At 38.6% G+C, this 16,533-nt stretch overlaps 1 protein-coding gene across 1 annotated transcript in view; it reads right to left on the bottom strand.

Moving 5' to 3' along the window:
- The window catches only part of LOC120624656, a 111,844-nt gene that overhangs the window by 37,133 nt on the left and 58,178 nt on the right, over nt 1-16,533 (bottom strand). The window contains exons 48-74 of the mRNA XM_039891324.1: nt 16,163-16,477; nt 15,399-15,731; nt 15,005-15,304; nt 14,597-14,920; nt 13,267-14,205; nt 12,241-13,176; nt 11,743-12,054; nt 11,346-11,654; nt 10,509-10,823; nt 9,468-9,788; nt 9,079-9,393; nt 8,659-8,988; nt 8,275-8,583; nt 7,890-8,192; nt 7,178-7,813; nt 6,630-6,941; nt 6,211-6,546; nt 5,488-6,093; nt 4,564-5,190; nt 4,083-4,391; nt 3,677-4,003; nt 3,288-3,587; nt 2,890-3,195; nt 1,770-2,411; nt 1,377-1,691; nt 882-1,208; nt 67-360 (exon numbers count right to left, since the gene is read on the bottom strand). Coding sequence (XP_039747258.1) covers nt 67-360; nt 882-1,208; nt 1,377-1,691; nt 1,770-2,411; nt 2,890-3,195; nt 3,288-3,587; nt 3,677-4,003; nt 4,083-4,391; nt 4,564-5,190; nt 5,488-6,093; nt 6,211-6,546; nt 6,630-6,941; nt 7,178-7,813; nt 7,890-8,192; nt 8,275-8,583; nt 8,659-8,988; nt 9,079-9,393; nt 9,468-9,788; nt 10,509-10,823; nt 11,346-11,654; nt 11,743-12,054; nt 12,241-13,176; nt 13,267-14,205; nt 14,597-14,920; nt 15,005-15,304; nt 15,399-15,731; nt 16,163-16,477 — 10,998 coding nt within the window. The remainder of the gene's footprint in view (nt 1-66; nt 361-881; nt 1,209-1,376; nt 1,692-1,769; nt 2,412-2,889; nt 3,196-3,287; nt 3,588-3,676; nt 4,004-4,082; nt 4,392-4,563; nt 5,191-5,487; nt 6,094-6,210; nt 6,547-6,629; nt 6,942-7,177; nt 7,814-7,889; nt 8,193-8,274; nt 8,584-8,658; nt 8,989-9,078; nt 9,394-9,467; nt 9,789-10,508; nt 10,824-11,345; nt 11,655-11,742; nt 12,055-12,240; nt 13,177-13,266; nt 14,206-14,596; nt 14,921-15,004; nt 15,305-15,398; nt 15,732-16,162; nt 16,478-16,533) is intronic.

The raw sequence follows: 16,533 nt of genomic DNA, 5'->3' as shown, positions 1-16,533 counted from the left end.
ATCGCTCATTTCATTTGAAAAAAGAATAATATGTGTTATAAAAATAGTAACGTAAATATAACTCACCCGCAATTGTTCGACATTCTAAAAATGCATTACCCGTAGTTCGATCAGGACAGCTACACATAGGAATATGATTAACTACGTTACATATAGCAGTAGATGCACATGTGCCTGGACATGGATCCGCACACTTGTTTTTGATGCAGGCTCTATTGCGTTCACAGTCAGAACTTTGTACACATTCAGGACGACATCCACTGTATGGATCTCCACGGAATTCAGGTATACAGCGGCATTTACCATCGTTGCATTCTGCGTTAGCTCCACAAGGTGAAGGGTTACATAAGTTAACTTCATCTGAAACATTAAAATGTTTTGAAAAAATATTAAAACATAAGAATAGATTTTATTATACTGTTACACAGAACCTTATTACTAGGATTACTTTCCTAACTGCACGTGTCAACTTAACTTATAGGTATTTAAGTAACCGAGTAATTAAGTATTTGTACCGAATAAGTAGGTACCTGCGAAACGACAAAGTATTTCCGAGAACAATCATAATTCAAAACGTTTTTAGATCGTTCCATTTGTTTTCAATTTCCGAGGAAAGAAAGTTCAAGGACTCCGAACTGGTATAAAAACGGCGAATTATGTTCAAGGAAGTTGAAAAACATCTTAGTAAAGCAAGTGATAAATTGCGTGCCTCGGCTACCACTCTGGACTACGAATGACTTGCGATTGTCAATGTGTTTTGGAACTTCGTATTGAAGAGAATCTTAAACTTTTACAAGAATCATCACGTTCTTAATCCAAATCTTCGAACCAACCACGTCACAATTATTAATCACATACATAAATATTCTGAAGAGTATTACCTTTTATAGGCTTGGGGCTACATTGGACAAATGCATTGCCTATGTAATTTTCGATACAAGTACATACTGCAACGTGATTCATTGTATGACATTCAGCATTAATTCCGCACGAACCAGGACACGGATCGTTGCATTTTTGATTAATACACGCTAAATTGCTTGGACAATCTTCATTAATAGAACATTCTGGACGACAGTTAGGGGGACTGCCTTCAAAGTTCGGTTGACAAGAACATGATGGCACTCCGTTTCTATTTTGGCATTGTGCATTTGGTCCACATGGCGAAGGAATACAAGGATCCCTTGGCACTAAAGTAAAAACTGGAACTGAAAACAAAAATTAAAATTAAAAAAGCAATTAACTGGCATTTTTTTATTATGTTTCTGTGATTTAACCAGCCTACTTTATAGGTAAAATTCTATCAATTTGCATGATTTCTAAAAAACATAATTATGTTTACATGAGTTGTGTATGTGAACGATTTATTTTCTTACCTGTTATTTGGTAACAACTGGAAAATGGGTCTCCGGTATATTTAGCTTTACATGTGCAAATTGGACTATGATTAATAACTCTGCAATCTGTATTTAGACCGCATGGTCCTGGACACGGTGATACACATTTCTTATTTAGACATGTCTTATCGGAAGAACATTCTGTGCTCACAACGCATTCTGGCCGACAGTTAGGTGGTGAACCTTGATATTCAGAAAGACATGAACATACACTCTGACCATTTGCAGTTCGACACTGGCTATTAGGTCCACAAGGCGATGGTTGGCAAGGATTTGTTGGAATTTCATTGCGTTCTAAAACAAATGTACCATTAATAATATAATATATGGATGTAATTATATAGCATTTCATATCATTGTATGTAGAATTACCTTGGAGAGTACAGTATTTGAATGGATCTCCTGTGTACATAGGGCGACATGTGCATAAAGGTGCATGATTAACAACTTGACATTCAGCATTGAATGCACATGTACCCGGACAAGGGTCAGTGCATTTATTTCTTGAGCAGGCTCTGTTGCTTGGGCAGTCTGAGTTGACGATACATTCTGGTCTGCAGCCTTCATATGGATCACCAAAATAGCCGGTTATGCAAACACATGCACCTGCTCCTAAATTTTCCCTACATTCAGCATTGGACCCACAAGGCGAGGGCGTGCACGGTGATAAGGCTTCAGTGGGCACCAAAGCATTAGGAGTGCACTGAATAGCGGCATCGCCACTATAACCTTCAGGGCACACGCACGCTGCTGTATGACTAACAACTCGACACTCCGCATTCGTTCCACAAGCTTGAATACAAGGATTTTGACATTTCTTTTTAATACAAGCTAATTGTTGTGAACATTCATTGTTTGCTACACATTCGGGACGACAGCTTGGTGGTGAGCCAATAAAGTCAGGCATACACACACATGACGGATTTTCTGATGCGGATGGTTGACAAATCGAATTTGGCCCGCAAGGTGACGGTTGACATGGATTTGCCACTTCAATAGGTTCATTAGATATCGCTGTAAAAAAATTAAAAAAAAAAAATTAACAATAGAGTTTAAAATAATGATGGCTGAAAAATAAGCAAAATTACACAAAACAGCCTTTAAGGTAAATTCATTAATGAAAAAGATCATGAAAATACAATAAATGATAATAAATACAATATCTCCAAACTAAATTGGTCATTTCAACGAGACATATTGTGAATACGATAGCATTAATTTTAGACATATGTGTCTTGGTAATTTAATTTAGTTAGATGATTTGAACACAACAGAATTGGCACCAATATCTCACGTAATTAAGATACAAGATAGTCTTACCCACCGACGGACTGGTAGAGATAAAGTACAATCTAATAAAGCCCAGTAAATATAAATTAAGTCCTCCGGATTTCGGGTTAATCGGAATGTATAGCATTCAACTTTAATTCATATAATGATTTTAATTTCAAATCCGTTTTTTTAAACATATTGTAATTCAGAATATACTTACGAATAAAAATGCATCTTGTGAATGGGTCTCCTGTCATCTCTGTAGGACAGGAACATATTGGATTGTGATTGATCACTTGACATATTGCAGAAACACCACAAGCACCATCACAAGGATTAATGCATTTTTGATTACTGCACGCTCTATTTAAAGGGCAATCAGAGCTTGCAACGCATTCGGGTCGACATGATGGGGGCGCACCAAGATAACTAGGTGCACATGAGCATATGGCCTGGCTATTATATTCTTTACACTGGCTATAAGGTCCGCAAGGACTTGGCTGACAAGGATTTTGCGGAACGATGTCTGTAATAAATAACACAACACTCATGTAACGTAAGTTATAAGTACGATAGCAAAAATAAAGCTACAATGCTATTAGTTAATACAATAAATACCTTTGATTGGACTGCACTGTACAAATGCATTTCCTGAGTAATTTGGCGGGCATGTGCAAATTGCCATGTGCTTAATAATTTCACATAGCGCATTAATACCACAGGTATTGTCGCAAGGATTCACACAATGTTGTCGCACGCATGCTTTATTCATTGGACATTCAGAGCTGATCGTGCATTCAGGCCGGCAACCAAAGTAAGGATCACCGTGATATTCGGGTAGACATGTGCATGCACCATTATTACAAATAGCATTCGGCCCGCATGGAGAGGGATTACAAGGATTTGTAGCTACTGATTCTGAAAGAATACAGTTTTGGAAAAATTAATTATAAATAATATAAATAATTTATTTTTATATAATTTTATCAGTGATATAAGATTCTTACCAGTTTCACGTTTTAAAGAACATCTCGTGAATGGATCACCAACATAGCCCTCCAAACAAGTACATATCGATACGTGACTTTGAACTCTACAATCCGCATTGATACCGCACAAGCCTGGGCATGGATCGACACACTTTTCATTTATACATGCTTTATCACTTGAACAATCGGTATTAACAGTACATTCCGGTCGACAATTTGGTGGACTACCGCTGTAATTTGGGGAGCATGAACAGGATGGTAAACCATTTATTTCCAAACACTGCGAGAATGGTCCGCAGGGTGATGGCAGACATGGATTTGTTGGTACACTCAGAACTTCAACTACTGCAAGAAAAATAACAATGGTTACTACAAGAATTCAAGTTTTACAATAAAGAAAATTATTTCTCATTATATAATATACCTTTAAAGCACCGATTAAATGGATCTCCCGTATGTTGCGGTTCACAGGTACAAATCGGACTGTGATTGATGACTTTACAATCAGTGTTTGAGCCACATACGCCTTCACATGGGTTCTTACATTTCTGATTGATGCAGGCTTGCTGTTGCGTACATTCAGAGCTTACGAGGCACTCTGGCCTGCAACTAGGAGGTGATCCAATATACTCTGGTTGACATGTACACACAGCTTGACCATTAGATATTTTGCAAATACTGTTGGGTCCACATGGCGAGGGTGTACACGGATTTCTAGACTCTGCCGGTATATCTGTTTAAAATATATATAGGCATAAAACTGATTCATATTAAGAAAAAAAAGTGTATTCAGTATAAATTTGTGATTTTTACCAGTAAAAGCAAATTTGTTTAATTTTTACGACACTATGATTCAAAAATATATTTATATATTATAAATTTTTCTATATTTTATTAAATCTTACCTTGTTTTTTTTCCGTGCACACTTGATATGGACTTCCAGTTAGTCCTGGGAGGCATTCGCAAATCGGTTGATGATTTACTACATTGCAAACTGCATTAAGGCCACATATGTTACCACATGGATTTTTACATTTATTCTGCATACATGCCTGGTTTACGGGACAATCTGAATTGACTACACATTCGGGACGACAACCTTCGTATGGATTTCCTATGTATTCAGTTAGACAAATACATGCACCGGCGCCTTTGTATTCTTTACACACCGCATTAGGTCCACAAGGTGAGGGAGAGCATGGTGTAAGGGGTACGCTCATAACGTTACACCCTATAAAGGCATCTCCAGTATATCCCACGGGACAAAGGCACTGAGGTGCATGACTTAGTACTCTGCACTCCGCACCAAATCCGCAGGAACCGGGGCAGGGGTCTTTACATTTTTGATTAATACAAGCCAGTTCATTTGGACATTCACTGTTAGCAATACACTCAGGTCGACAATTCGGTGGACTTCCAAGAAACTCGTCGAGACATGCACAAGATGGCGAGCCTCCTACTTCTCTGCAAATAGAATTGGGACCACACGGTGACGGCTCACAAGGATTGACTTGTACTTGCAGTTCTATATCTAAAAAACAGAAAGTAACATATGCATAAATAAATAACATTTGGGAAAAGTTGGAGGCGTTGGTCGCAGAAAAAAGTCCTGGCTTCGTAACATCAGAGAGTGGACTGGAATCGCGAGTTCAGTAGAACTATTTCGCCTCGCGAAAAATAGACAATAATTTAAGCTGACTGCCAACCTTCGCTAGTCGGAGAGGCACCGCAAGAAGAAGAAAAGCAAGCATTTAGCTAGTTATACAAATAAAAGGTACGATGTATTATATGACTAATGAAACAAATAACTATTGCATAAAATACTAACCTCGTTTTATGCATCTAAGGAAGGGATCGCCAGCTAAACCGGCTGGACATGAGCAAATAGGATTGTGGTTTATTACTTGACAATGAGCACCAATACCGCAGTTTCCTTTACATGGATCAATACAACGCTGTCCAGAACATGCCCGGTCTAAAGCACATTCAGCGCTAGTGACACATTCTGGTCTACAAGTGGGAGGGGCTCCTTTGTAGCTAGGTAAACATGTACAAATAGCTTGACCATTCATCTCTCTACATTGGCTATTAGGTCCACAGGGGGATGGGTTGCAAGGATTAATTGCTTCTATCGCTACAATTTTTCTGCATTCAAGGAAAGCATTTCCTGTGTAACTTGCGGGGCAAGTGCACATTGGTACATGATTGTAAATGTTACATTCTGCTTCTTTTCCGCAGGTATTAATGCATGGGTCGATACATTTGTTTCTGGCACAAGCTTTGTTTTGTGGGCAGTCATTATTGACAAGACACTCTGGTCTGCAACCAAAATACGGGTCGCCTGTATATCCAGATAAACAGGTGCATTCACCGTTATTACACCGTGCATTCGATCCGCACGGTGAAGGGTTACAGAGATCTGGTTCATAGAAATCTGTAAATAAATACAATATTTAATTTAATAGACGTATTCAATAAAAAACTATTTGTATCTCAAAACAAATAAAAAAAAATTGTAAAAATAGCGAAGCACAAATAGCCAAACTTTTACCTTCTTCAAGTGGTTTTGGAACACACTGTGTAAAAGGATCTCCACTATATTTCTCCACACATCCACACTGAGCAATATGATTGAATACCGTACACTGGGCATTAAGACCACATGCTCCAGAACATGGATCGCGGCATTTCTCATTAATGCATGCCTGATTGCTGGGACATTCGGAATTAATTGTACATTCAGGTCGACAATTGGGAGGATTACCAACATAACCCGATTGACACGCGCATGAAGGTGAACCTCCAATATTCCGACATTCGGCATAAAGACCACAGGGTGATGACAAACATGGATCTTCGGATTGTATAACATCCGGTGGTTGAGATACTGTAAGAAAAATAATTTAAAAGTTAACAATCTGATAATCAATCATGACGAGAATCTCTTAAAGAATATAAGTGTTCAGTTACCTTTTATAGGGAAGCATTTAGTGAAAGGATTTCCAGTAAGTCCAGATTTACATACACAAATTGGACTATGGTTAATAACGTTGCAATTTGCGTTATCACCACAACTGTTTATGCAAGGGTCAGAACATTTTTGGTCGATGCAAGCCAAATTTGGTGAGCATTCTGAGCTTACAATACATTCTGGGCGACAGTTAGGTGGTGATCCAATAAAAGTAGGCAAACAAGAACACACGGCTTGGCCTTTTACTTCTTTGCATTGACTATTAGCGCCACATGGAGATGGGTTACATGGATTCTCATCAGCTAGTAGAGCTAAAACGATAAAAGAAGATAAATTCATAGGACCCTGATATTATATAATATTATAATATATATATTATAATATATTAATATTATAGATTTCTACCAGAAATGATTAATCAAATAAAATAAATAAGATTCAGAAAATTCTACATAAACGAAAATATATTGTTATGTGGCCTATATGAAATATTAATACGGTACGTTGGCATTTTGTTTTAGAACTTTATCTTGGTAACAATACTTACGTTCTTGCGTAATGTGACAGTGGCTGAATGGATTCCCAGTGTATCCTGTTTGACAAATACAGTTCGGCAAGTGATTATTCACTTGACATAAAGCGTTGGTACCACAAGTACCTGGGCATGGATCTATGCACTTCATTCTTGAACAAGCTTTGTTAAGAGCACAGTCAGAATTGATTACACATTCAGGTCGGCAACCTTCGTATGGATTTCCAAAGTAGTCATCCAGGCATTGACAAGCTCCGATACCTCTTTGTTCTCTACATATAGCATTTGAGCCACATGGACTTGGGCTACAAGGTTTCAAAATTTCAGGAGATGCTAAGGTTATGGGATTGCATTGTGAAAATGGGTCTCCTGAAAATCCAGCCAGACATACGCACATAGGTGAATGATTTACAACTCTGCATTCAGAATTAGTTCCACAACTTTCCACACAAGGATCAGAACATTTTTGATTGAGACATGCTAAATTATAGTCACATTCATTGTTGCTTATACACTCTGGTCTACAATTTGGTGGAGAGCCCTTGTAGCCTGTTAAACATGCGCATACGGGACCCGCTCCACTTATTCTACATGTTGAATGTGGCCCGCATGGCGAAGGATCACATGGATCATTTTGTTGTACTGGTTCAACTAAAAACAATGTATTAGATTTATTATCAAAATAAGTAATTTTATAGCAGAAAAAAATTAAAAAAAAGTAGCTTACTTAATATGGTGCATTTTAAAAATGGATCTCCAGTAAATGATGGCGGACATGAACATATTGGATTATGATTTATTACATCACACACTGCTGACACGCCGCACGCGCCAATACAAGGGTTTACACATTTTTGATTTTGACAGGCCTCTTTTAAGGAGCATTCAAGGCTAACTATACACTCTGGCCTGCATGTCGGTGGACTACTACGATATCCAGGTAAACACGAACAAACTGCTTGGCCGTTAGATTGTTGGCACTGACTATTCGGTCCACATGGGGATGGGTTGCACGGGTTGACATTTGTTACTAAAAATAAAATATATTGTATAAAATTATTATTTTATAAAATATAAATATCCAAAAATTATCCAAGAATAAAATATGTTACCTGTAACAAGCCTACATTCAACGAATGCATTACCACTCATACCCTTTGGACATGTACACATAGGGATATGATTATTAACATCGCAGATCGCATTTGTTCCACAGGTACCAATACAAGGATTTACACATTTATTACGTTGACAGCCTTTATCTTGTGGACAATCCGTGTTATATATACATTCTGGTCGACATCCAAGGTAGGGATCACCGTGATAACCAGTTAAACAAATACAAACGCCATTTTCACAATTTGTGTTCGGTCCGCATGGGTTTGGCGAACATGGATTGCGTTGCGGTTCCGGCGTAGGATCTGCAAATTATATTTATATATTCAGTATTTGGTTTAAATACACATAAACAAGAGTAAGTTAGTTGAGATTTTCACCTGTTAGCGGTCTTGGTCTGCATTCGCGGAACGGATCACCAGTAAATCCTTCTGAGCACAAGCAAACGGGTACGTGATTTTGCACGAAGCATTCTGCATAAATTCCACATGCGCCGTCGCAAGGATTTCGGCATTTCTCACCTACACATGCTTGGTTGCTAGGACAGTCGGAATGAATGATACACTCAGGTTTACAGAAAGGCGGCGAACCCGTATAAGATGGCAGACATGAACACGATGCCAAATCATTGTTATTTCGACACTCTGCATAAAGGCCACAAGGTGATGGAATGCAAGGGTTTGTTGATGTTGTTGTTATCGCAGATATATCTAAAAATTAAATAGAAATATAATATGAGTAAAGGTAACTAATACTTACGGTATTATCATACAATACCAAGTAATAACAAAAAAACTTACGCATTATTTGACTACATGTCGTAAATGGATTTCCAGAATATCCTTGAAGACAGGAACAAACGGGGCTGTGGTTTATTACCCTACATTCAGTATTTTTCCCACAGGGTTTAGGACAAGGATTAATGCATCTGTTATTGATACAAGCCCTGTTTGATTTACATTCTGCATTTACAACACATTCTGGTTTACAATTTGGAGGCGAACCAACGAAATTGTTTAAACATGAGCATACTGGTTGCCCGTTAATTTCTCTACACACAGCACCAGCTCCGCACGGCGATGGATTACAAACGTTCGTCACTGCTAAATCTTCACCTTAAAATATTAATACCACTTAGTAAAATAAACATAACTTTTGTTGAATTTAATAGAAAAGCTTATTTACTTACCTCGCATAATAGAACACATGGACAGCGCGTTCCCAATGTAGCCTGTTTTACAAGTGCATGTTGGTTTATGATTTGTGACGTAACAGTTTGCATTGTATCCACATACTCCTGGACAAGGATCAGTACATTTATTTCTGCTGCACGCTAAAACCAAGGGGCAATCCGCATCAACTAGGCATTCTGGCCTGCAGCCTTGATATGGGTCGCCAAAATAGTCCGAAATACATGTACATGACCCGGCATTTCCTTGTACTTTACACACTGCATTTGCACCGCAAGGCGATGGTTCACAGGGATTTAAGTATTCATACTTTTGTGGAGCTGAAATAGTATTATAATTTATGAATTAACTTACCCATTAAAACTCAGTCACCCTGGTAGAAGCACTTCCTTGGTCCGAAGCGTTAGTCGAAGCTTACTGGGCTCGGCGACATTTAGTGACCTCTCTAATATGACGACGGCGATTTTATCCTGCCGCCCATCCAAAAGCGGCCGTCTCAGCGAACGGCCTAAGCTTACTGTAAGTGCGTTGTTATCTCCGCGTGCTCCAATCATAAGCAAGGCATTAATTTCACAAAATTAAGTTATAAATAATGTTACTTCCCTTCTGAAAGCACTTAAAAAGTCTAAATGATTAAAAATAACTTAAGTTTCCAATTCCGAATGTTTTGTTTAATTTTTAAGCGTATCATAGAAATCGCAAAGATGAATTTGGCCACAAACTAGCCGGCGGGCATGGTCGCCAGAAAGCTTTAAAGCTAAAACATCAATGCAACTCTATCATAAATTAGTAGACTGTGTAAGGCGTGACCGTAAATACAATTTTTAAGCACACATTTAAAGCATGAATTATCACGCTTTGCAAAGCTTATGGTTATCCGCAAATTACCTGTTCGCTATGATATTGGCAATGTTAATAAAATTGTATTTCTTAACCCTTTTGATACATTTAAAAATATAAAGTATTTTTTACAGATTTACACTTGTTTCATTTATATTTACCACAATATTTATTCACGTTAAATGAGAAATAAATCTTACCTTGGGTACGTGAACAACCCTGGAAAGGATCACCTTGGAAACCAGATTCACATGCACAAGTTGCACGATGGTCTACAACAGAGCATATGGCACCGGGTCCGCAAGCTTGCGCACAAGGATTTTTGCATCGTAATGCTACACACGCCAACGTTGCTGGACATTCAGCGCTTATAGTGCATTCTGGTCGACAATTTGGAGGTGATCCGATATAACCAGCTTGGCAACTGCAAGCTGGTGTCTCTCCGGTTTTAAGACATATCGAATTAGGTCCACAAGGTGACGGCTGACAAGAATCTTCAGGTGTAGGTGGAGATGCTAAAAATAAAAAATGAATTAAATATATTTTTTTATATCATGAGTCGTTTGTCTAGTGGTAAGCATGTTTGACTACGGATAAAGAGGGACCGGATTCGTTTCTGGGGAGTAAAAAATAAATTATGTGGTATTTTGGTATTACAGGCCGGGCCAGAATAGTGGAGTTTGGATCGGACCTATAAGTTCAGCAGTGGACATCAATAGCTTGATGTAATGATGATGATGATGATGATGATGATGATGATGATGATAATGATGATGATGATGATGATGATGACTATATATAATTATCATTATAGTCAGTTGAGAGAGTGCCTTAGAGATCAGGTTAAGCGAATTAGAGATTACATTAGGTCTGTCGTTTTTCACTTGCGTATAATTTAAATGATGAAAGCCCGCCAACCAGCATTTGAGCGTGGTATTTGTAGTTGAGTTCGCTCTAGTTCCATCTAGTTCAGCAGTTTATCTATAAATAGGATGCTAGTAATAAGTTCAAAATGAATATTTGAATTAATTCTTTACCTGGCAACGGGTAGCAATAACTGAAAGGATCGCCAGTTAATCCGTCATTACAGGTACATATCGGAGAATGTGCTATTACTTGGCATCGAGCTCCACGACCACATGCACCCTCGCAAGGATCGCGACAGCGTCTGTCGACACAAGCCAGTTGAAGTTTACATTCCGAGCTGACAAGACATTCCGGTCGGCAAGATGGTGGAGAACCTATATGGCCAATTTTGCATGAACATGCAGCTGCGCCATTACCACTCACTGTACATTCGCTATATGGACCACATGGTGATGGACTGCAAGGTGACCTTGGCTTCTCTGTAAAAATAATATTATTTAAGTCAGTATTTCATCACTTATTTTAATCATTTAAAATAATATGAATTAAATCATTCTATCTCATTACCGTCTAAAGTAATTTCTGTACAAAATGCAAATGGATCTCCTGACGTGTTCGGTGGACAGGTACACGACGGTATATGATTATTCACAGAGCATGTTGCTCCAGTCCCACAGGCTCCCGGACATGGATCGATACATCTTCCGCCTTGGCATGCAAGACTTGGTGAACATTCACCGTTAGTACTACATTCTAAACGACATCCCGAGTATGGGTCACCAAAGTAACCGGGTACACATGAACATGATCCGGACTCGCATACAGTATTACTGCCACATGGTGATGGATTACATGGATCATATGCAGGAGTTGGTGTAACTGTAAAATAATTAGTAAATTATAAACTATGAATACTTAATAATTATATAAAAAATTGTAGATAGCTAAGGATAATGGTATTATTTTTAGACATACATTATTCAAATATAAATCTTAAATTAAAAACATTAAAGACAAACGTACCTACTGTGAGCACACTATTAGTTAAATCATTGATTATCTTACCTATTACTTCGGAACATTGTATAAAAGGATCTCCCGAATAACCAGTTGGACAGCTGCAAATCGGTATATGGTCTTGCACTCTGCATTGTGCTTTAAAACCACAAGAACCTTCACAAGGATTTGTACATTTTTCTGCTATACATGCTTGATGAGATGGGCAATCTGTATTAACGAGACATTCTGGGCGGCAATTTGGTGGAGCTCCGATGTAACCAATCATACAAGAACACGACGGATATTCGTTAACTCCACGACATTCACTATAAGGACCGCATGGGTTAGGTTGACATGGTTCAATCGGTTTTTCTATTTCGGAATAATTTATTTCTCGACAAGCAGTAAACGGATCGCCAGTACTGCCTGCTGGACAGCTGCACAAGGGACTATGGTTTATAACTTGACAATGTGCACCTAATCCACAAGTGCCTCTGCAAGGGTCAGCGCATTTAAATTTGTGACATGCACGATCTGATGAACATTCACTACTCACAGTACATTCAGGTCTACAATCAGGTGGAGCTCCTATATATTCTGGTAAACATTCACAAGACGCTAATTCGCCATTTTCTCGGCATACACTGTTAGGACCACATGGTGAAGGTTGACACGGTCTTATTTCATGTAACGGTTCACTTTTCTCACAACGTACAAATGGATTTCCAGAGTAGTCTTTAACGCAGGCACATGTTGGAACGTGATTAACAACTGTACATTCTGCAAATGTTCCACATATTCCAGGGCAAGGATCTGCGCATTTATTTCTTATGCAGGCTTTATCGGCAGAACAATCTGAACTAAGAACACATTCAGGTCGGCAGCCTTCATATGGATTTCCTTGATATTCATCAAGGCATGAGCACGCCCCTGCACCGTCTCGTTGGGTACAAACTGCATTTGCTCCACACGGAGATGGGTCACATGGTTTGACAACATTTTCTGCAATATAAAATATATTATAAAAAATCAAATAGGTTTTTTTTTGAATTATGTTCGTGGATAGTATCTAAATTAAAATATGAAAATTACCTTCTAAAGGCACACACTGTAAGAAAGGATTTCCGGTATATTTTTCTTTACATATACATGAAACGGTGTGGCTTACAATAATGCAATCAGCATTTATACCACAAGATCCAGGGCATGGGTCAATACATCTGTTCCTGACGCAGGCTTGATTTGAAGGACAATCGGGATTAATGACGCATTCCGGTCTACAATTTGGTGGCTGTCCAACATAATCATCCACGCATCTACAATTTGCTTTATCGTTTCGCTCAATACATAATGCATTTGGACCACACGGTGAAGGATTGCAAGCATCGACTGGGTCAGGAAGTGTTGTTATCACATCGTAACAACTCTTGAATGGGTCTCCGGTTTGGCCTGGATTACAGCTACATATAGGACTATGATTTATTACTTCACATCGTGCTGACAAGCCGCATGCATTGATACATGGATTAATACACTTTTGATTGACACAAGCTTTAGTTGACGGACATTCAGAACTGACGACACATTCAGGTCTGCATGCTGGTGGAGAACCTTGGAATCCTTCAACGCAAGCACAAACTGCCGTGTTATCTGTAGTCCTACATATACTATTAGGTCCACATGGCGATGGATGACATGGGTCTTTCGGAGGTGCTCTTTCTTTTTCAATCGGCTGGCAGTGGGTGAACGGATTACCAGTGTAATCAGAAATACAGGAACAACTCGGTATATGGTTAATAACATCGCACTTTGCATTTTGACCACAGACACCAGGGCAAGGATCGCGGCATTTATTTCTGAAACAAGCTTTGTCCCTGGGGCATTCTTGACTTCCGGTGCATTCAGGTCGACATGATTCGTACGGATTACCACTGTAATTAGGTAAGCAAGTGCAGAAGCCATTATCACATTTTGCATTTGGTCCACATGGAGATGGGTTACAAGGATCTGACGGTGGAGGTGTCGTAGGTGCTGCAATAACAATAAAAGTGATTGTAAAACAAATAACTTGTGTAATATTTATATACAGTATATTTTTATAAATATTACACAAGTAATTGGTTTCGTTTGCATTAAACGTGTACAATACATTTACAAATCTGTATATATATGCATATATTAATATATATGTATAGTAGTTATTTCTAAGAACGTATAAACAAGCTATATGCTTGCGGGAACACGGACAAGGTCGCGCGGTATGTGTTTGTACTACTACTATTTTGGTAACGGTTTGAAAAAAATAAAAATTATTTAATCTTTTTCAAAAATATAACCTGCTTAATATCACACTAAACTTTTTTATGAACCCGAAGCCTGAAGCTTATTAAAACTTTATTAAGTTATATATAGTTATATGTACCTTCTCTTATTGGCAAACATCTAGAGAAAGGATCTCCTGTAAATCCTTCATTACATACGCACACTGCTACGTGATTCAAAACATGGCAATTTGCTTCAACTCCGCATGAACCTGGGCAGGGATCTTCACATTTGTGTCTGACGCAAGCTAAAGCTGCTGGACATTCTGAGTTAATGGTACATTCTGGGCGACATGACGGTGGAGAACCAATATAACTTGGCAGGCATGAGCAAGCAGGCCCAGTTGCTAATAGTTGACAACGTGAATGTGGCCCACATGGTGATGGAGTACATGATGGAGGTCGATCAGTTGTAGCCAGTATTGCTGTAAACAAGGATGAATACTTAATATTTGCTATATATATTTAAATGTACATTATTTCATTAAGTTACATTTTAAAATACATACTATAACACTGTGTGAATGGGTCTCCAGTCATTCCTGATGGGCATGTACATATTGGATTATGATTTTTAACAAGACAATGCGCTCGAAGACCACATGTATTTGGACAAGGATCGTCACACTTTTGATTGATACATGCTTTAGATGTGTCACATTCACTGTTTACGACACATTGAGGTCTACATGATGGAGGAGAGCCTATATAATTCGGAAGACATGAGCACACTGCCTGCATATTAACCTGGCGACATTGACTGTTCGGTCCGCATGGAGTAGGCTCACATGGGTTTCTCATTGGAGTAGCTGTAAGGTGTTAAAGTAAGTTAATTTTAATAAAATAATTTGATTTTATTGTTTTTGTATTACTATGATTACTTAATCAAAAATATTTACTTACGTTCTAAAAGTATTTCTCTACATTCGAAAAACGGATCTCCGGTATAGCCCACGGGGCATGAACATACAGGAACGTGATTTTCAACAATGCATTGAGCTAATTGACCACAGGTTCTAGGGCATGGATCTATACACTTAAATCGCGTGCATGCCAAATTGAAAGAGCAGTCGTCATTACTTTCGCACTCCCTCCGGCATCCGTTTGTATTGTATGGATCACCTTCATAACCCTCGGAGCAGAAACAAGCTCCTGCGCCATTATTTTCACGGCATTCTGCGTTAGGTCCACATGGAGATGGACTACAAGGACTAGATGTTGGAGTCATTTCTGTAGCTGAAAATACAATTTTATAAAATATGCTTAGTTTTTTTCTAAACCCGCAAACCTGCATTCAAGCAAAAGTTCAAGCTTCTGTTTTCAGAGCTTCTCTCTCTTATAAGAGAAGAGATCCGTGTCCAGGGGGACGTTCATAGTCTCTGAAATTAAGACGCCTTGGATCGACGATCCTTATCATAATCAAACAATAATCTCACCATTGCATTCTTTTTTTTATTCCACTTCAAGTTAGCTATTGAATGCAGTCTCATCTGGTGGTAAGTGATGATGCAGTCTAAGGTGGTAGCGGGCTAGAGTGTTGGGGAGTATGGTAGTTTTATTAAAGTCGTTAGTCGTCGGTGGTAACAAGCCACGACCGCCTCATCACACCAGACTAAGCGTTCATTACTACAAGACACTATAAATATAGTAATTGAAATTATACTAACTTGATATTAAAATTTGATTGCAGCTCCTAGAAGCATCACCAGTAAACCCTTGCTGGCATGAGCACATTGGCTTGTGATTAATGGTTAAGCATAGTGCATTTAATCCACAAGCGCCTTGGCAAGGATCTTTGCAGCGCTCATTGATGCAAGCTGCATTGCTAGGACACTCTGGGTCAATTGTGCATTCTGGTCTGCAGTTTGGTACTCTTCCAATATAGTTAGTTAAGCAAGAACACGCAGCTTGATCTCCAATTACACGGCACTCGGAATTTGGTCCGCAGGGCGAAGGAACACAAGGATTTGTGGGCACAGTTCCTGTAATTTTAAATTTGCTGTAAGTAGGCATTACTTCTTAATACATTTCTGTATTT

Source organism: Pararge aegeria, chromosome 6 (genome assembly GCF_905163445.1).
Source record: "Pararge aegeria chromosome 6, ilParAegt1.1, whole genome shotgun sequence".
NCBI classification, from domain to species: Eukaryota; Metazoa; Arthropoda; class Insecta; order Lepidoptera; family Nymphalidae; genus Pararge; species Pararge aegeria.
The sequence above is the reverse complement of the archived record's forward strand: the minus strand, read 5'-3'. Positions and strand labels throughout refer to the sequence as shown.